We start from the raw sequence: 21,988 nt of genomic DNA, 5'->3' as shown, positions 1-21,988 counted from the left end.
CAAATCCCAGTGAACTCCCTCATTCAACCACCTCACTGAGAGGCTACATATCTGCTTCTTTGGTCTCACACCGTGGAGCAGCTTGGAAAGCAAACCTCCTTTACTCTGCCATCTTCCCTCCTCTCTGAGCAGTGGTTCTTAAACTTGAACTGCCTAAAAAGCAGTTTTTATAGGCAACAGAATGATCAGTTTGGTGACATGTTGAATCCCAATGCATTTATATTTGGGAAATCACCTGCACTTAAAAAATAATGCACAGTATAGGGTATTTTTTCCATTAGTTCTTGCATCATCTATCAGGAAAACTAACACGAAAAATTGTCATACTCAAAGATACATTTCTCATCAATGAAGAAATATGGAAAATATCTTTGTAGGAGCCATACTCTTTGTTTCTTGAGTTCAGTTTATTGGAAAATTGGTGACATAGATGTGCTCTCTTTCTGTGGTTGGGTAAAACTAAAATTGTAATTGAGACTTTCTTGAAAATTGCCCTTGTTAATAATAACTTCATCTCTTGTAGTTAGTTACATAACAGACTTGTTAACTCTGCAACCAGACTGATTTGGTCTGTTTATTCTATAGGTTGGTCCTTTCCTTGACGTAGCAGAGTAATTCATCAGTACATTCTTCAAGGAGGGTAGAGGTTAAGCAGCTACTTTGACAGAAAGTCTTATTGAGATGTTTTACATTTTTATATTTTGTCTCCATTCTACTTGCTTAATTTTTCCAGGTCATCTCAAGTAATGCTAGGTACCTGGTACTACTTGCTGAAGTGTAACAGGGTCATGTAGTTGAAATGGGAAGTTTGCCTTTTAATCTCAGTGACTATATCAGAATGCAGAGAATTCTCCTTCAAGGAAAACTTCCAAGTGCCTTTGGAATTTAAATTTCAAGTGGCCTCAAAGTGAATGAAGCTTCTTTGTTTCTTTCTTCTTAATATGTTCAGCGTAAGGATTTTAAAGGTATGAAGACAATTGTTTACTTTGTCTTAGGAGAGAAAAAAAGGTTGATATCGAAAGCTTTGTTAAAAGGATTTTTCACTGCCTGTGTTAGCTGTCTCTTCTATTATCAGAAAAAGGCAGGTCCCAGACATCACCAGTAAGGTCACAGAAAGTCTCTCAGAAAGATGTGAAGAGGAAATCCTCCAATTAGAAAAGGAATATAAAGTCTTAGAATTCAAGTTGAGAAATCTAAGTTTAAAAAAAAATTACAATTAGAAATTTAAGTAATCCCCCCCTTTAAAGATCCAGTTGGTTAAATACACTCAATTGCTGTGGCCCATTATAGTGCGAAAGTAGCCATGTGCAAATGAATAAGCACTTAATAAATAAAATAGGCATATAAACAAAACTATGAACACTGAAATTCAAATTTATATAATTTTTATATTAAAGGTTTCATTTGATTTTTTTTTTTTTTTTGTAGGCCATTTAAAATGTGAAAACCTTCCTTAACTTGTGAGCCCTACAAAAACAAGTGGGAGGCAATATATGGCCCATGGATCATTTTTTCCAACCCGTGTGGAAAAGGAATGAAACTTTTGAACTTTGGTTTGCATTTTTTCAGGATATAATGATATTTCAATGCCTTGAGAAATTGATTCTTCTTTTGTGCTGTAAACATTTTAATTGGTTGTGTCATGCATTTTACAAGCTTGAGCTTTTCACAACTGTTTCCAAGAGGAGAACTTACACGTAAGAGAGTATAATTCTGTCAACTGATCTAAGTTAGTGATAATTCTGTTTTACTATACTCCTTGTGTTAGGATACTTTTGGAACTCTTCAGTTCAGTAATCATGTCAATAACTAAATTTAAGGCGTCATAAGTTACAGCTTATTTATGATTGTGGTTTATTCTGTCTTCTTACATGTTGTGTTTTACAAATTTGAACTCTTAAGAGATCCCAGCACTTTGGGAAATAGTTTGAACTCTGTTTTCAGAATTGACCTACTGGAGCACATCTATTAATAGACTCGGTCCTATGTTTGACTTTATAGATTTTTCTGAGGCTTAATGAGATCTGACCACAGGGTGGCATGTTTCTCTTACAAACTTCATTGTTAAAATGGGAAGGAAAGGGGTTTTAATTAATGAAAAGTCTTTCCTCTAATTTTGGTGTTTAAATGACCGGGTTTTCTCTAAATTGTTTTTTTTCCCCCCTGTAGTTCATTATGAAGATTTGCATAATATTAAATTACAGTGCCTTAAATCTTGATGCTTTAAAATCTCCTTACCTTGTGGTTATAACACAAATTATGTAATGTTTATAATTGAGAGAATAGTGATTAGAACTGTTTTTCATAGAATATATTGGATTTAGCCATTGACCCCAGGTTTAAAAATCAGTCTATAAAAACTGCTAAAAGAATATAACGAAAGGACGAAAGTATCTTGCCTTTTAGTTGTGAAGGCATGGGCAAAGTTATTGGCATAAGATTTTTATCTGATTACAGAGTCTTCATGTAGGGATGAATGAAAAAGAGCTTGGATGCCAGATGGTCAGGAGACACAAAATAGTTAGAAAAGTGACCTTTCATTCTGTTAGATTAAAGTGAGAGCTGAATGTCTTCCAAAAATTTTCGTACATGAGCTATAATGAGAGAAGGATCATCTCTGTGTAGTTTTTAAGGGAAGTGAGTTTAGTGGAGCTAATTAAAGTCTTTGTAGGTGGGACTTCAGTGCAGATTTACCTGGAGTCTAGGCACATGCTCTTTGTATGCAAGTATTTCCAGTTGGGTTCATTCTTTGTTGGAGAATGGGTGGACCTGGTGATGATTCTTGAGGTGTAGAGTTTAGAGAATTATTGCTGAAACTAGAAAATGGGCCAAAAGTATTCTGTGAGAGTATAACTATTTAATATACCACTCCATCTTCTTTGTCTAATTTTTTTCATCTCATTTCGAACCTACATACCAAGTAAATACACTGTTAATAATGTACATGTTTATCTAATCACCTCCACCAAAATGTAAGCTCCAAGAGGTTAGAGATCTTATTTTCAGGCTCATTTTGTATTCCAATGCCTAAATATTGCCTGGCAGGTAAGTGCTTAGTATGTGTTTGTTGTTATAACCTACCAGAATGGGGTATAGTTTCACAGTTGAGATGATATATGTAATTTTCCTTAACTACAATATTTTATGAAGATAGCCTTCCAAGAGGAGCTTTGCTAATGCAAATTTGCTATATCTTTTCCTTTCCTAGGGTGATTGTGTTGTTACAGTACTGCTTGCTGAAGAGGACAAAGTTGAAGATGATGTAGTTTTTTACGTGGTATTTTCGGGTTCTACCCTCCATCACTGTACAAGTACCCGGAAGGTCAGTTCTGATACTTTGGAGACCATTGCTCCTGGTAAGTATTTGGGATCTTTTTTAGCCTATACTAGTTCTTGAATACTTTTGTTCTATGTTCTTTACTATAGAGTAATATGAAGAGTGAACCAGAGTGATTCACATTTTTAAATACATAGGTGCTCTATTTTGTTAATCTTGTTTGTTCCAAAGAAGTGTGAACCTAATTAGAAATAAATGAAATAAAGTGTTATTATTTGAAAAATAAAAATTAGGATCAGCAAAAATATTAATTTATTGTAATGTTGAAATTTTGGAAATACTAAAATGTGGTGGAAGATATGAATTCTCATATGGGCATACAGATTTTATTCTGAATTTCATGGTGGTAAAACTAAAAAATAAAACATAAGCAGTTATGCATTTCTCATATCTAGGATGAAAAAACCTGCAAAACTTTTTATGAAGCCAAATTTGCCCCAAATTCATAAGTTATGGTTCATTGTGGAATGAAAGCTTAATCACTATTGTATTTTTAAATTTAACAGAATTAAAAGATGTTTACTTAATAAAAATTTTTATGAAGTTATGAGGACAATGCTACTTCTAACAGAAACGGGTGATCCGGTAATGCTTATCTCTTGGCCTGTTCTAGCCTTTGCAGATATATTGATTTGTATTTGGAGATGAGCTTCTATCCTCAGTTGACCTTGCTTTAAAGTTAACAATTAACCAGTTTTCATCAGAATTCAGAAGAGTGTATAGTTAGAGGGAACCTCTAAAAATGCCAACAGCTTAACTATTACCATCTAGGGAATGATTAGACTGTCATCCTTTTTTATGAGTTCCACTTTGTTGGTGTAGGTGTTGTAAGGTTAATTTGTTTGTGAAGCACTTCAAATGTCTGTTTTTTGCCAGTATTGGATAAGGTTGCCCATTTTTCATTCCAGTGACATTTCATATAAATTATCTTTATGTCTGATACCTACCAAATTCTGAAAATTATGCCACAATTAAGAACTAAGATTATGACTACTGAAAGTTTTATTTACCTTCTTGCATTGCAAAAATTATTTTGAAAAATATGGGATGTAAGATTTGAGACAGGAAGATTTCTCCCAAATTGTTAGGGATAAGAAATAAAAAATAGTGGTCAGCATAGATACTGATTCCCTGCCCCCCAGGAGTATTAGTATCTTTTATAATTTAGACTGCCAGTCATCTTGTTTGCTATGATGTGCATTATATTGGAAAAGGTATATCTGGAACTTGAGGTCTTCTGTCTAGCAGGTACCATTCATTACCATTGCTAAAAATGTATTATATGTTGGTGATAGGGAGAAACAGTTCCTTAACTAGGTAGAATCAGTTTCTTAACTGGGTAGAATCAGTCTGTGACTGGGCTCTTTGAAAGGAATGGAGGTAATTTTTATTAACTAATTCTTTCTGAATTAGAAAAACTTTAAAGTTGAAGGTGTGTGTCTTTATATGTATATATGTGTACATATGTACCTAGAAAGGAACATCTTAATTAGATAGTAGAATAGTATGAGTAGTTAGAAAGGGCAAGTAGGACAGGGATATAATCCTGGGTTTTAGCCATGACAATAATAAACCCCAGCAGAGTCCAGTACTTTGATGGAGAGGGATGTGCCTGGAATCTTCCTTAGAAGGGCCTTTAAATTAGGAAGGTGGCAGGCGATTACTTTTCTTGGAAACATAAACCAACTGAACTTATAATGACAGCTGGGGTTCTAAATTTATTCTAGATCCTTGTAACATTTTTTTCCAGGATAACTTTCTGAACTTTAGTTTCCATTTCTTCCCTTGACTTTGGTTCTGATACCTCTTTATATGTCTCAGTACCCCCTTTTCCAAGCCACACCCCTCTTGAGTGTCCATTTGTACCTGCTGACTATGGGTGCCCTGCACTGCCATCGCAAGCCAATCAAAATGAATATTGTGTACTCTACTCTGCAGAATAGAGTTTTTGTCTGAATCGGCAGAAATTATTCCTGACCCATTCACTTCTTCAGGCCTGTAGTAATGCCATCTCTTTCATTTTCTACTAATCAGCTTTCTTCTTATCCCCTTCCCACATTCTCTATCATGCTTGCCAGCCATGCCCCCCATTCCCCTGAATATTCTGCTACCTACCCACATTCAGTCAGGTAGCTTAATCACAACAGATGTGAAGAAAAGATTAGAGTTCTTGAAGACTCTACTTGTGGAAAGCCAGGGAACATCAAAGTAACTCTTTAGCATGTGAGCCTCTGATTAATATTTGATATTTGATTTGTAAGGATATCAGCGAGACCCCTAGTTGGTGCACTAGAAGCCAACTATTTAAGCAAAGGAGATTGCCAACTGGATCTTTCTGCTCTAGTCATCATGTATAAGAGTTTTCTGTTTTCTTTTCAGCTACTGACATTTGGATTAATTTGGTAATTTGTTGTGAAAGGATAGAGATAAGTGCGTTTTTGGGGTTAACTTAGTTTTCCCTCCCTTTTGTCACTTTGCTTCTTCCCACTTGTTTGTTTTTCCTTTTCTTTCTTTCTTTTTCTGGGGATTGAACCCAGGAGCTCATACCCAGCCCTTTTTATTTTGAGACAGGGTCTAAGTTACCCTTCTAGGCTTGCAGGCCTCCTGCATCAACTTCTGAGTAGCTGGGATTACAGGTGTGCATCACCATGGATGGCTTCAGTTTTTAAATTCTTGTTTAATCATGGAATTAATTTTTCAGGCTAGAATTAAACTGCCTTAAATCTGCTTTTGTACTTCTTAAACTTGTGCCTTCCCTTGCTCCAGGGTTCTTGCTCATCATGTCTCATTGAGGCTTCTTGTCTACCTTATAACAATATACAACTGCCTCCTCTCAGAATTCCATGTTCCCCTTTCCTGCTTTATGTTTTTTCATTGTACTTATCAACTTCTAACACATAATATATTTAGCTTATTTATTTTATTTTCTGCCTGCTTCTACTAAGGTTTAGTTAGGTTTATGAGGGGAATAATTTTCTTTCTTTCAGTGGTACGCGCTAAGAAGGCTTCTTCTAGGAATTCCTGCCGCTTGATGGGATAGCGTTTCTGCTGTGTTGTAATCATTCTAGTTCTCAGAAGCTGATCCTTTGGAAAGGTGAATGTACATATATATATTCCCCTTCTCCCTAATTTTGGGGAGAGGGGCAGAAATGTTTCTTAAATTAAACACTTAGCTTGGAGCAGAAGTCTGTGTCCTCTTTCTGAAGCTAACTGATAATTTCTTTGCATCAGTTAAGCTGTATTGATAGCCTCAGGTTTCCTGTATACTGAGGGCAGTGGCAGTGTCAGATTAATCAAGATTCTTCATGGAAAGTCTACACAATAGTTTGTGCATTCTAGTTACTGGATAAATGTACGATGTCTTTTTGCTGCAGCTGCTTCTAATCAGGATGTCTCTCTCTATCCTTCTGCAAGGATAAGACTTGCGATTCCTAATTATTTGGGCTGATTGTGTATGAAAAGAAAAAGAGCTTTGTGCCTTATTCTTGCTTTTTTACGTCATGCTTCATCCACATTGCTGGCTCTAATTTTTTAGTTCTCTGGTATGTTTTACTGTAAGTGTTTTGAAATGTTTTAGTTTCTAAAACCCGGTGATTGATTGACCTTCAAAAGACAGCTACTTCTTGATGTCATCTGTAAACTTTTATCAAATATTGTCTGAAAATAGGTTGAAATACTAGACATTCTAAGTTTTCTTCTAAAACAAAACTTTGACTCCAGATATTACAATTACATCCCCAATGTATGTTTTCTAACTTTTTTATGTTTTCTAATAAGAACTGTCCATTTGAATAGAGACTGTAGAGAAGTGGTAAAGGGTTTTTTTTTTTGTAATTTTTATTTTTTTTTTGTAGTTGTAGATGGACATTCAGAATGCCTTTATTTTGTTTATTTTTATGTGGTGCTAAGGATCAAGCCCAGTGCCTCAAACATGCTAGGCAGACACTCTGCCACTGAGCTACAGCCCCAACCCCGGTAAAAGCATTTTTAAAGTAACCCTTTCTTGCTTGCCTACCATAGATGGCTCTAGATGTGATTCAGTCCCCGCCCCCCACAAAAAGTATGGTAAGAGTAGTAACATATTTAGGGACAGGTGAGTAGAGACTTTGACTTCCTACTTTTTTTGCCTTTGAATTGTTTGAATTGAAGCATACTACTTATATAATATATAGTGATTTTTAAAAAATTTTGAACACTGAAAAGAATACTTTCTTTTTTTTGAAAATAAATGCTTCATTGCATTAATTAACACTCGACACAGACCAAATTTTATAATAAAATATTATACCCAAAATACTTGTGAGATGGCTGGTTCAAGAATATAATTTGCTATGAAATACAGCTTAAAATGGAAAAACATTTCTAATAATAAAAGACGTTAATTTTGTAATTAAAGAAAACATAAAACACCCGTTATTGTCTCCGCATAGTAAACAGATCCAACCTTAAATCACACTTTATTTAATTAATGATTTTCCTCTCAAGATGAAGCTAAGGTAGTTTTTTTGAAGCCAGTATAGGATTGGTAAATAGTGTAAAGAAATCTGAGTATCCTTAGAAGGTAATTCTTAGGGGGAATATAGAGTACTATTCTATTATATTCACTTTTATCCATGAAACTGAATTTAGACAAAGCATTGATTTCGGAATGCAAAATGGAGCAGGATGTTTAGTTGATTCTCCACACTTTTTTGTCAAACATGCTGGTATAGAATGTTTTATAAAATGAAATCTTTTTTCACCTTGTCAATTACTTTTAGAATTCATAGCAAGCATTCTTGTTTGACAGAAAAACTTCAAACCTTCATTGACCCCAAAATTAGACTCAGTACTTCCATAATTTTCTTTCTCTTTCAAAAGGGAAGGTACTATACAAAGAAATTTGTCATGAAAAGGAAAAACAAAAACATTTATCACAATCAGAAGTCTTCTGGATTTAATGAAAAATTGCAGCCCAGATCTCAACAACTGGACCTATAGTTACAGCATGATGTGTCTTTTATTTCATGTGAACCAAGATCCTTTTTCTAGCAGCGGATGTGCAAAGATAACCAAATTAGATAACATATTTAAAAATAAGTTGTAAGTTTTTAATTGGCCCAATCAGAGAATTCTGATTTCTTCTCCACTATCAAAGCAATCATTTATTTTTTACTGGACATTTTATAAGAGTCTCCCTATTCTGAAGTACTACTATAAGGCTACTAGACAGCTCTGAGAAGTTATACATTTTATCACCTTGGAACTATGAACATGGAACTGGAATATTGGGGCATGCATTACAACAGGATTGATATCCCCCAGGGAGTATAAATTGAATCTTGGGGCTACAAAAATATAATCTTACTCTTTACATATAAAATAAAGATAGACATAATACAAATATGTGTATGTCAATGGTATTAAAATTTCATGAGGTGGGAAGTAGAGAAAAATGTCTAAAAAGGCTACTTGGAGGGATAATAATGAAAAAAAAAATGGTTGAGAAGTCTGCCTTAGTGGTATGTAGGCTGGAATATAGAAGATCACATTTTTAGCATTAATTAGCTCCTTCCTTTTTCAAAATGCACATGATGCAATTCCTTCCCATGCTTGCTTCCCCCAATCCCCCACCCCCTGCTCAAATACTCCTGTGCATACAGAGATGTTTTGAAAATATACCAAATTTGTACATCTGCAAATAGAACACCAAAAACTAGCAGTGGGTACATACTTTTTCATGCAATCCCAGCTTCTGAAAGAGTGTGGCTCTGAAGAATGAACATTTTCTTTAACTCTGTTATATCTACTTGAAAGATAGAAAAAGACTAGACTTTTAAATACTTTGATGCCAAACTGAGTAGTAAAGACATTATTTTATATTTTCCACCTCTGACTACTAATTTCTTAGAAGATGACATCTGTGTGAGACTGGGCTTGTCTGGCCCAGCAAACACTTTCAGGGTTCTTTTTTGGATAACTGGTAAAACAAAGTCCCATTTGTTTCATTCTGAAAAGAGAGGGCCCGGATGGGATATGTTCCACTTTTAGCTTAATAGGAAATGAAGTAATTCTTGGGCCATGCTTTAGTTTTGTGTATCTGTAGCAGTGTTTTGTTTCCATGGATGCAGATGCTCCTTATAGTGATAAGAAGCCTGCAGGAAAGCTCTCTCATGAACACATACCTTTGACTTAGGAATTTGGAAAAGAAGTGGATTAAATTATTCTAAGAGGACCTTTGCTTTACATTGCTGCTCCTCACCTACATGCTTCTTGTATTTTTGTTTATTTTTCTCCTTTCCTTTATTTTTTCAGTTCTACTGTTGTGCCAAAGGCATCAATTGGCTCCAAAGCTTTGTTGGGCCACGGTGATTGAGAAGCTCTTTATAACGTTTTAGGGATCCGTTTTTCTTGAGTTACCTGAACAGGAACATTTTAATAGCTAATAGTAACACCAGTTTTAGATGCCTGCTTTATGTCCAGTGCTTTGTGCATGGCTGCTTTTCATATTTGTAACAATCCTTGGGTTGGTGGTATTCTCATTTTAGGTATAAAGGAACAGGCTTCAAGGTTGAACAGCTTTCTCAGGATAACCAAACCAGTTTGGGGTTCAAACCTAATATTGTTTGACTCTTCAGTCAATAGTCAGTATTCTTCAGGATCCCTTTCAGTTCACTCATCTGGGAACAGGTCTCTTCTACCTCAAAAATCTGTGAACAGGCTTGATATAGGATAAATTTAGAAAGGATTTTAAAAGATGAAAATATAAGGTGGTCTGGGGATTGAATGTGTGTGTGTACTTAGTAATACATGTATGCTTATCTCTTACTGCTGTTTTGGCAGAATTTATTAGCAGGTGGTCCATCAAATTTAAATTATGATCATTAACGTTTGGGTCTTTAACAATTTATCTTTCTTCGTCATCTCTCTTAATTCCTTTAGGGCTACTTCCTTCATGAGTTCAATAAAAATTTCCAAACTTCCTTTAAAAAAAAAAGTACTGTGGTTTTTATTTTCCTTATTAACAGGAAATCGAGTGGAAGGAAAAACACCATGGAACTAGCAAAATTCTTGCTACTCTTCTTTAGTGTTTTTATAAAAGAAGTTAAATTGTATTTATTATATCAAATTAGATATGAGTTTTCCATTGGATGTCTTTATAGTGTAGCTGTAGAGATTGTTAATACCCTGTATTCATCATGTAAAAAGGCAGCCATAAGACTAATAGTCACCAATAAATAGTCATGCCTCTAGAGCTAATTTACAGTAGTAAAAAGTTTTATGTATGCTTATGTAGTGACTTTAGTTTTCTTAGGTTTACATTATAAAACTTTTAATGTAAAAAATTCTGATTTCTTTCCCCATATGCTTTATCCAAAAGTTTATACAAATTAAAAACTAATCTTTAGATCCTCTTGTGCCTAATAGAAAATATCAGTATGAGACAGTAGCCCGTCAACCTTGTGTAACATTAGGTTGAGAAAGTTTGTTCTTGGTCAGTAGTAACTCTTCCAGTTACTCTTCAATGAAGAGTTATCCATCAAACCCTCAGTTCTCTGCTCTTCTGTTAACCCACAGTTTTGTTTTTTTTTAATAAGCCTGTAATAGACCAAACAAACTTCAGATTTATGGCATGTTTAACTTACAGTGATTTAAGTTCTCCTTCAGATTGTTAAGTTCATCTGACAGGAAAATATTAGGCTAACAATTGGATGACATCTGTTTCATGGTCTTTTAGTGGCCTAAACTTTCTGCCTTTTCTTGTATATATTTCAGTTTAGTTATATACAAGTAGAGTTGATAGTAGTTCACTTAAACACTTCTACCTGCTAACAAATTCTGCCAAAGCAGCAGTAAGAGATAAACATACTTGTACTGCCAAGTACCACACACACACTCAATCCCTAGATCACCTTATGTTTCTCTCCCCCTTGTTTGCCCCTACCTCATTGTTTTAGTCAGCTTTTTCACTGCTAAAGATCTGAAAGAACAATTTTAGAGAAGGAAACGTTCGTTTGGGGGTTCATGGTTTCAGAGGTCTCAGTCCATAGACAGCCAGCTCTATTCCTGGGGGCTCAAGAACAATATGTCAGAAAAATGTCAGAGGGAAGTGCATCACATGATGATCAGAAACCAGAGAGAGAGAGACTCTACTCACTAGATAGAAAATGTATACTCCAGTGACCCATCTCCTCCAGCCACACCCTGCCCATCTTCAGTTATGGACTCAGTTAATCTCATCAGGGGATTAATTCACTGTTTGGGTTAAGGCTCTCATAACACAATTATTTCTCCTCTAAATTTTCTTGCATTGTCTCTCATACATGAGCTTTTGGAGGACACATCAAACCATACACTCATCCTTCCTAGGTAAGTAGTTACTTTAGTAGTCCCAGATGGATTTCTATGCAGATATGTCTGCACTTAATAACCTTGAACAAGATATACTATTGCTTCACCATCACTTTTTTACTGTGTGGCACATACAGAAGGTGATTGTGTATATGTGTGTGTTGGGGGCAGGTAACAGGGAGAAAGAGGGAAGGAGATAGATGCTGGGGATTAAACCCAAGGCTTTACACATGATAGACAAGTTCTGTACCACTGATCTAGATCCCCAGCCCTTTGTGAGTTTTATTGTGAGACAGAGTCTCAATGAGTCCCTTGGCTGGCCTTGAACTTGCCATTTTCCCTCCTTAGCTTCCTGAGTAGCTGGCATTATACGCATGCACAAGCTCACCTGGCCAAGGAAGTGATTTTACTTCTAGTGGCATTGTGACTCCCTTTCTAAATCAGGTTTTCAATCTTTACAGAGAATTGGGGAAGGAAGATTGGTGAGAAAGAATAAGGACTGTTTTCATGGGTAAGGCCAGTAGGTATTATTATTTTAGGTTCTTGTAATATCTCTTCTAAGACATAGCAAATATAAGTATGATGGCAGAATTCAATTTGGATCCTAAGTTATTTATAGCATTATTGTGGTATTGTGAAGTTAGTGATTTTCCTATCTACCTCAGAGAACTTTCAGGAATTTATAAATTTGTTTAATTCTGAAACAATGAGGCAATGCTATAATCAATCACAACATTTTTGTCTTTAAATGAATTCTTCTGTCTGAAATACATATTGCTACCCACCTCCCCTTCCAATTTGGATTGAAGTGAGGCTTTGTGCGTTGTTTTCAATGGTAGTATTAAAGAATTTGGGAGGGTCCTTCCAAATTATAGCTCTCCACTTATAAGGCTAAGGAGGCCCAATTTGATAGTGTTAGGTTGTCATTTACCTCAGGCCACATAGCTAATAAGTAAGAAATTCTTGTCTACTAAGCATCTAGATGTAGCTTAGTTAATATTCTCCCAAAACTCACTCTCATAGTATTAGTTCTATCCCTTGAGCTTACCCTTTGCTTTACATTTTTACTATTTTTTCCCCTCCGTATTGGGGATGAACCTAAGGGTGCTTAACCACTGAGCCACATCTCATCCCATCTTAAAATGGTTTTCATTTTTTATTTTGAAATAGGTTCTCACTAAGTTGCTTAGGGCCTCATTAAGTTGCTGAGACTGGCCTTGAATTTGCAATCTGCCTCTGGAGTTGCTGGGATTATGGGCATGTGCCACCACACGTAGCACATTTTAATTTTTAAAGCTATTTCCTTCTTGACCATTTCTCCCTCTTTACCTTCTGCCTGGCATGACCCATACATAGTCTTGCAATTGGAGAAACCTCAGTACCGGTAGCATTATAGCTCCCCCATGCTATAATGAAGGAATTGCAGCCCAGAGTAAGAGCTACAACGGAATATAGATGTGTTTTAGTCAAGGTTTGAATGTGTTTTTTATTCCTTTCTCATTGATTCTTCCATGGTGTCCCCCATTCCCCTTTCCTCCCCTCCCCTTTCCTCTCCTTTCTTTTACCATCCCTCTTTTTGTTTTGTTTTTATTCCCTTTTTTCCTTTCCCTCCCTCCCTCCCTCCCTCCCTCCCTCCCTTCCTTCCTTCCTTTCTTTCTTCCCCTCCCTCCCTCCCTCCCTCCACTGAACTACGTAAGCTCTCTTTATATTTTTTTTAGATGTTGACGAACCTTTATTTTAGTCATTTATTCATATGTGGTGCTGAGAATCGAACCTAGGGCTTCACACATGCTAGGCAAGTGCTCCACCACTGTGCCACAACCCCAGCCCCTCCCTTTATATTTTGAGACAGGGTCTCACTATGTTGCCAACCTTTGCCTTGTACTTGAAATCCTCCTGCCTCAGACTCCTGTGTAGCTGGTAGTAAAAGCCTAGGCCACTGTGCCCAGGTCTTATTTTACTCTTTAGGCCATCTTTCTTATACATTAATTTGGGGTGTAGAGGCAGATTCTAGAGTATTGAAACTTTGAATCAAATTCTTAGTTTTTATTTTTAATTTGTTCTAATTAATTATACATGACAGTAGAATGTATTTTGACACATTTTACACAAATGGAGCACAACTTCTCAGTCCTCTGGCTGTACATGGTGCAGAGTCACACTGGTAGTGTAATTATACATGTATATAGGGTAATAATGTCTGTCTCATTCCACTGTCCTTCCCATTCTCACACTCCCTCTCCTCCCCTCACCTCAGTCTCTTCTGCACAATCCAACTTTGGATTCAAGTTTTAATTTGGCCATGTAAGAGCTATTTATAACCTTGGGCAAGTTGTTTAACTTTCTTTGTTTGGCAAATAAAGATAATAATACCTACTGATTATTATGAGATGTTATTTGTAAAGCACTGAGAATAGTATCTGGCTCATGGCAAGTAAGTGCTTATTAAATGAATAAGAAGAGAAAAAAGAATAAAACACCTTAGTTCTGAGGGTTATAGAGAAGAATCCCTGGGTTGAGAGACTTCGGGACAGTGTGCGTGTGAAGGGTCCTTCTTAACTGCTACTTCCTTGGTGAAATGTACTCCTTCCCCATCCCCTAGTTGCACTGTGTGTTTCTTACAGAGCACATCCAGTTTTAATTTACATTGCAGTTAACTGTAGCTTGTTGGAGTCTTTCCTGTGAATTATAAAGCATTGGAGAATTGAGACTCTTCCCTTACTCATCTTCACCTTCTAATCATGATGCTTGAACTTTGTGGCTGTCCAGCTACTAGTTATTGAATAGAACTGAGCGAGATATTATAGAATATTTTAAAAGAAATATTTTCTGCCAGTGAAATACACAAACCTACTACTTAGATTGGTTGGGTAATTTCTGCTGACATGGATGCTTTTGTAATTAAGCTGACTACCTTTTAAAGAAATATTAAATTTTTCTCTAATTTCACTTAATATATTCAAGGTACAAATTCTATATATATATTGAATTGAAGTGGAGTGTGCACATATGTATGTGTATGCACATATTGGGCAGGAGATGCTTTAGCTTTTTATATCCTTCATAGAAACTTAGAAGGCACTGTTTATATCCTCTGGAATTACATTTGTGTGAAGACTGATCTTTACAACTTGTGAACATGTCATTCTTGATTACTAGTCATACTGGCCTGTCTTTGCAAGTGTCAGGCTCCTTTCAGGGAGGAGCTTAGTTGTTACCTTACCCCCTTTGTTGATGGATAATATGATACAATACCCTTGCATCATGATGTGAAAGGGCATGTCCTTTGGCATCATCCTTGACTTTGAATAATGAATTCTACTTCTTAGTATCTGTGTAACCATGGTATAAGTTCCTTTAATTTTGGAAGTGTCCATTTTCTCATCTATAAAGTGAAGAAAGCCAGGCACAGTAGTGTTCACCTATAATCCCAGTGACTAAGGAGGCCAGGGCAGGAGGATCAAAAATTTAAGGTCAGCCTTTGCATCTTAGCAGATCCTGTTTTAAAATTAAAAGAACTGGGTATGTAGCTCAGTGGTAAAATACCCCTGCGTTCAATCCTCAATACAAAAGAAGAAAGAAAAGAAAATGAAGACAATATATACCTTATAAAATTGTCATGTAGAAAAAAAATTACTTGTCAGATACCTGGTATATAGTAGATTCTTAGTACATGTTAACATCCTAAAATTACATAGCAGTGAGAGATTTTCCTTTTGTTGCAAGGGTGAAGGTATGTGGAAAAATCATAACTTGCCATTGTGATTGACAATGGACATTGTTCTCTTTCAAAGACAGCAGAAATCTTAGTTTGTTTTGTCTGAGTCTGAAATATGTATTGGCCTGTGCCCATGGTATGGAAACTCCAAATCTTGGACCACAGAGTGGAATAATGAGAGAAGAGTGATAATGGTAGGAGCAACTTAGTTGTGGTAGTTGAGATCTTTGTTTAAAGTTGAGAAAAGACAGTGTGTGTTTACTTGAATACATTCTGCATATTGGAAATATTTAATTTTGAATGATTAGGTCTAGAAAAAAGTCTCATCCTCCAAGAATGCCTTACCTACAGAAACATTGTGTTGCTAATTTGGCTCTTTGGGGTAACATATAGGTTGTCTGAAGTCAGAGCTCATGAGGTACCTGCCTGTCTGGACAGTGGATACCACAGAGTCCTTAGCATCTTTGTTTCTCTTGAACTGGGCTTCTATCCACGGCATTACACTTTCATTATGGAACCAAATGATTCCATTGAAGTTCTCACCACATTAGTAGTTGAGAGGAAAAAGTGTTTATATGAAAACAGTAAAAAATATTGTTATTTACTTTTTAGGCCTTGCTTTAAAGTAGGTTTGCACTTTTTAAAGGGCTTCATTGTTTGATTTATTACATTGCAGTCATAGTGAAACACATGCTGGGGAATCTGTAAAATTCCTTCCATATTCCTGTGAATGATAATTTTCCCAATTATGTTTTCAAATCTAATTCAGCTTAGTAGGTATTTGACTTTTTTCCATCATATGCTAGGCCTTAACAGATTCCCAGAATGTTCATTTTTTAATTTGTTAAAATTCAACAGCAATAGTTGATATTCAACAGCCTACTATATGACTAATACCATTTTGTAGTTATAGTGAAAACTGGGATACACAATTATTTGCTGTTACAGGAAACTCATTGATGTTTTCAAGTAACAATTTAAAAACCTGAAAATGTAGTTCGTCCTTTGTTTTTCTTAATAGTTATACGTAATAGTGGGGTTCATTTTGACATAGTCATAAAATGCATATAACATAGTTTTCCCCATTTCAATCCTTAGTACTTCCTCTTCCCCTCCACTCTCCCCCCCATCCCCTTTCTCTGCTGCTTCTGCTTTTTTTTTTTCTTTCTTTTGATGGTGCTGGGAATGAACAGGGAATCAGGCATGCTAGGCAAGTGCTCTACCATTGATCTACATCCCAGCTCTGAAAACAAGTTTTGAGAAATTTGATGAAAAAAGTACTATTAAAGCTCAGAGGAAGAAGGGATTTCTTTTAGAAAGAGAAAAATTTGTGTGTCATAAAAAAGAACTAATAAGATGACCCACTGGTGTCCTTCTTTCATCAGGGGAGTCTAATACTATTTTCGTGGTCATCTGTGCTTTCTTTAGGTCATGACTGCTGTGAGACAGTGAAGGTGCTGCTGTGTGCTTCCAAAGAGGGCCTGCCTGTGTTTGTGGTAGCTGAAGAAGACTTCCATTTTGTCCAGGATGAGGCATATGACGCAGCTCAATTTCTGGCAACCAGTGCTGGAAATCAGCAGGCTCTGAACTTCACTCGTTTTCTTGACCGGTCAGGACCCCCATCTGGGGATGTGAATTCCCTTGATGAGAAGGTTGCACTGGCATTCAGACACTTGAAGCTGCCAGCAGAGTGGAATGTTTTGGGGACAGATCAGACTTTGCATGGTGAGAATTGCATGATCCACAAACTGAGTTCAGAACATTTCTGTTTTTGTATGGGACTGCTTTTGTATGGTTATTATATCAAAGTACTTCTCCCTTAAAATTACTGTAGCAAATTAGTCTTGAAGGCATCTTTTCAAGGTTCTTTGAGCTGTTAATCTTGTTCTACCAGTGAAGTGACCAAAGAGAAGGTACCCACGTGGATAGTGGTCTAGCACTTCTCAAACAAAGGCAGAGGTTTGCCTTTCATTAGAACAGTAGCAGAGTAACCGTTTGGTGTTTCATTATTCAAGACCAGGTTTACTGTGTTCTGAAATTCTCAAGATTGTACAAAGTTGGAGAAAAAGTGGACTGAGGAGTATGCCATGGGAACATGAAAGTGGGATAAGCTTTGAGAAGCCTACAGTTCCTTAACCAGGGTAGTTTCACTTTTACTGATTTTGTGTACTGGCCTTCCATATAAAAATTCTTTAAGTAAAGGCCTCTGCTTTTTAGAAACACTGATATAATTGGTATATATATAGGTCTTCTGAATCACAAGGGGTTTCCCACATAATTACTCTTGTAGCAGATGACATCTATTAGATGTTATAATTACACAAATATTTTTTCCACTGAAATATAATATATACCTGGGATCCCTAAATAACAGCATCTTTCTCTGCTGAGTGCAAATCCAGTGAAAAATTTAGGTTCTCACAGAGACAGTTCAGAATGTTTGCTTTAATACATATGAAAACAAGATTGGAAGACTGACCTCAGAGCTTCCAGAAAGGCTTGCCAGAGGCTTTCTCTGTCATCTCTAGAAGAGTGGACAGTCACACACTGCCTTCAGAGTCTACCTATCTTTGACTATTGTGCTGTGTAGGGCCAGCAGACCAGAAGTCCCCCTTTCTACAGGTGAGCAGTTCTTGAGGAGAATTGCCCAGATAGGACTAAGCAAGGCATGCCCAGTTCCTGCTCTCTCAGACCTGTCAGGTAAGTTGATTATTCCTTCCAGGAAAGAATGATGAAAAAGTACTGCTAGCACTGAGTCTCTTAAATCCGTGGAATTTAACAGTCAAGCCTGTGATCAACCAGTGGAATTGTGTCAGGCCTACGGTCAGATGCTACCAAGTCAGGCTTCTCGGGGTTATATATAAAGGAAAAGTCTGCACTATAAAAATCAAGAAAGAAGGCACCCCCAATCCCTTTTAAATTTATATACTGTCCAAGAAACTTCTGCTTTACTAAGTAGAATATCTTGAGGTCTGAGTACTTGAGTACCTAATTAGAAACCTAATGATGTGCCCTAAAACCTGTAGTTTCTGCCATTTCTGTATTAAAGTGGGAATGACTTTTACAAATCAGTATCAAGTTAAATAGAACTGTGTTAATTATTTCTGGAGCTAATGGCACTTTTATGGTTTTGCTTTCTCTTTTTAAAAATAGGATCAGGAATTAATTTGTTCACGTTAAAAAGATTAAAAGAACTATTGGAAATAGCAGAGGTCTTAAACTTCGACTGTATCACTTTTCTTCTCTGGACCTTAGCTTCCTTGTCTTTAATAGGAGGAAACTGGCCATCTTTAATTTTTTGTGTAGTTTCCATGTACTCCTATAGTTTTATGTTGTACAAAATTGCTTAAGCAGTGTCAGCAAAGAATAAACAAGGTTTGAATACTTGCAGGATTTTAAGATGAAAACCATAATACAGTACCATTATACACATATTAGAATAGTTAAGATTAAAGATGCTAAGTGCTGGCAAGGATGTAGTACATTCTCATAGACTGCTGGTGGGAATGCACAGTAGAACTGCAACTCTGGAAAAGTTCAGCATTTAAAAAAAAAGAAAAGTTAAATGTATGTTTACAGTAAGATCCAGCATTCCCACTTTGGGGCATTTTATCCTAGAGAAATGAAGACTTACATTCACTAAAAAGTCTGTGTACAAATGTGTCTATAGCAGCATTAATCATAATCACCAAAAGGGGCAATAACCCAGGTCTCCCTCTCTGAATATGTGAACAAACTGTGATATATCTATACATCAGAATACTACTCAGCAATAAACAAGGAACAAACTATTGATAATGTGCAGTAACTTGGATACATTTTAAATGCATTGTGCTAACTAAAAGTCACTTTCCAAAAGTAATGTACTTACATGACATTCTGGAAAAAGCACCATTAAAGTAACCGAGAAGACATCAGTAGTTACCAGAGTTGAGATTAGGGTAAAAGTCTGGTTGTAAAGGAGTATCATGAGGAGGGAATTCTTTAGGAGCATTGAAGTTATTTTGTATCTTGTTGTTGGTGGTAGTGGTATAAGAATCTATGTGTTATATTTGAGTATACCACAGTGAATCTCACCGTCCTGTACATCCACAGGAAATTAATTAAAAATATAATAATAACTATGGACAAATGGCAGAAGGATCAATAGAAGGAAGAGAGCAAAGGTAGGGAAGGGGAAGGAGAGGTACTTGGGTCTGAAGTAGATAGAATATATTCCATGCTTGTATAATTATGCCAAAATGTATTCTACTGTTATGTATAACTAAAAAATAAATAAATAAAAAGAGTAGATGTGGTAAAATTCATAGAATTGTACACCTTCTAAAAGTTATTTTATTTTACATACGTTTAAAATAATTTAGTAACAAAAATAATTAAACAAGTTAGGTTGAATACTTTCAATATGAAATGTACACAAAGAACTTGATAGAACTGCCAGTCCAGCTAGGATCAGGAATCGGCTTTCAAGTGCTCCATGTACCTTGCAGTTTAGATTGTTCTCTTAGTTGTGAATTGGAATCTAAGAACACTGCACTGGTGTGATCAGGGCAGAGTAACACCATTTAAAGAGTTAATCATGCTTGCTATTGAGGGATGAAACTAATGGGATAATCTGCTCACATCAGTCACTTTTCACTTTAGTTACTTTTAAAAGGGTATTTAAAAGAAAAAGGTATGAAGTAAGCTTGGTGCCTGGGAAAATACAGGTAAATAGGGTACCTCATTACATAAGAGAAATACTTGCTGTTGAAGGCTGGGATATTTACGGATGTCCCAACCTAATACACAGACAAAGGAATCATGTAAGATTTATGGCTAATCCTCTTTAATTGTTGAGATGCAGTGCTTTTTGGCTTTTTTTCAGGTAAGTGACTCCTTTGAAAATAGCTCAGATTTCTCCTCAGAAAAAAAATACACATAGGTGTCTTCCTGCAAGCATTAACATGTACTAATTTTTACAGTCTCCCTGAACTTTACTTGTGAACATGGAATTAAGAAGCCTTGGTTTAGATGTGATATTTTAAAATGGAAAGAACATGGGTGTTGGAATCAGACTGTTTACATCCTGGTTTTATTGCCATAGTTTTTGGAAAATACCATATTACTATTACTCAGTTTCCTTACTATAAAATAGAGGAAAGTATAGTTTGATAGTGTGTGCTGGTTTCCAGGGTAGTCATTTCAAACATATTGTGACCCACATCCAGTAACCTTTTAGACACACAAAACACTGATAAGCCATGACAATGGATGGTGGTATGTCCTTTGAAAGGATGAAATAGGACAGCCCTAAAAGATTCTTCAAAGCAAAATGAAACTGTTTTGCTGGACTCAGAGCTCATGTTAATCCTTACTTTCAACTAGAGGAAGAGTGAGTTTATCCATTTTAATTCTTCCAAGTGTTTCCCAATCCCTAGTTATATAAAGAAGCCCCTATACTATACTTTTGGTCACAGATCTGCCTTAAATGCAGATAATAAGGATTATTCTTGATAGAGAGAGGGAGGATGATTGGGGGACAAGGGTGTTCTCATTTTCTGAGTTTTCCAAGTCTCATTTAGTTGTTTCAGTTCTTCATTGCCTCCGTGGCTAATGAGAATAGTTTCTCATTTGAGACCTCTGTGTAGTAGCAATCAACTTGACTCTCAGATAGTTTAGAGTGGGCCCATTGAAGACTTGATCTAGAGGAATCAAAGAGAAATAGCCCGGGGAAAGTGTTCCTTCTTACTTAGTAATGTTATTGTATAACTAAGTGAAAAAAAAGATGTAGTCATCTTTGGGGTTGGAAATCTTCCCCACAATGAGAGAATTGGCTGGACAGAAAGATGACAGGTTTAAGAAAGACTGCTCTGAGAACAGTCTGTGCATTCCCACTTCTACATGTCTGATTTTGGTTAGTAGATCCTCCACCTTAATCTTTTGGTGCTTTAGTTCCAGCAGTCTTTTTAGAGTATGGGATAGCTTTTCATGGAAGGTTTTCTTTAGCTGCACTGGTAGTACTTGTCAGTTTTTTCAGCTATCATCACTGTTAAAGAAGAAAACAGTAAAATATAAAAAGACTGATAATGGATTTTTTCCTTGGCAAAGAATTAAGAACTACTGACTCCAAGACAAGCAGTACCCTGTAGCAACCAGGGGTAAGCTGTAAAAGGTTTTGTTGCTTCTCAAACCTTCGTTTTGTCACAGGGTTATAAGTCTTGTTTTAGAAAAAGTTCCTTTTGTCACACTGTCAAATTAAGAGTGTTTTTACTTTCTCATTTAGTGTGAGAATTCCTGCATTATATGAGACTTTAGGTTTATTTATGAGGCAGTCCAGAATAGTAAGAATGAATGGTGATTTTGGAATCCCATTCTGTGCAGAAAAGCTAGGCCTTCAGAGAGGCCTAAACAGGATAACCTGCCAGCATGGGTTCAGTGAATTACCATTCGGTATAAAGAAAAAAATATCGTAAGTATTCATGTGGAATACTGTGAGAATGGTTTTCTTTAAGAAACCAAAGCAAAATTTAGAAGACACTTTTCATTTGTCTTAAAAGATCAAAGAAGTCAGACCTTTTATAGAGTTAAGATAAAGAAGCAACAAGATGTAGGTTTCAAGA

At 36.1% G+C, this 21,988-nt stretch overlaps 1 protein-coding gene across 10 annotated transcripts in view; it reads left to right on the top strand.

Moving 5' to 3' along the window:
• Akap13 (A-kinase anchoring protein 13) overlaps positions 1-21,988 on the top strand; it is a 320,766-nt gene that overhangs the window by 105,391 nt on the left and 193,387 nt on the right. For all 10 annotated transcript variants that reach the window (XM_048790293.1, XM_048790302.1, XM_048790300.1 and 7 more), the window contains 2 exons: positions 3,209-3,356; positions 16,815-17,111. In XM_048790293.1, coding sequence (XP_048646250.1) covers positions 3,209-3,356; positions 16,815-17,111 — 445 coding nt within the window. The remainder of the gene's footprint in view (positions 1-3,208; positions 3,357-16,814; positions 17,112-21,988) is intronic.

The sequence above is a fragment of the Marmota marmota genome, unplaced genomic scaffold, assembly GCF_001458135.2.
Source record: "Marmota marmota marmota unplaced genomic scaffold, marMar, whole genome shotgun sequence".
NCBI classification, from domain to species: domain Eukaryota; kingdom Metazoa; phylum Chordata; class Mammalia; order Rodentia; family Sciuridae; genus Marmota; species Marmota marmota.
The sequence above is the reverse complement of the archived record's forward strand: the minus strand, read 5'-3'. Positions and strand labels throughout refer to the sequence as shown.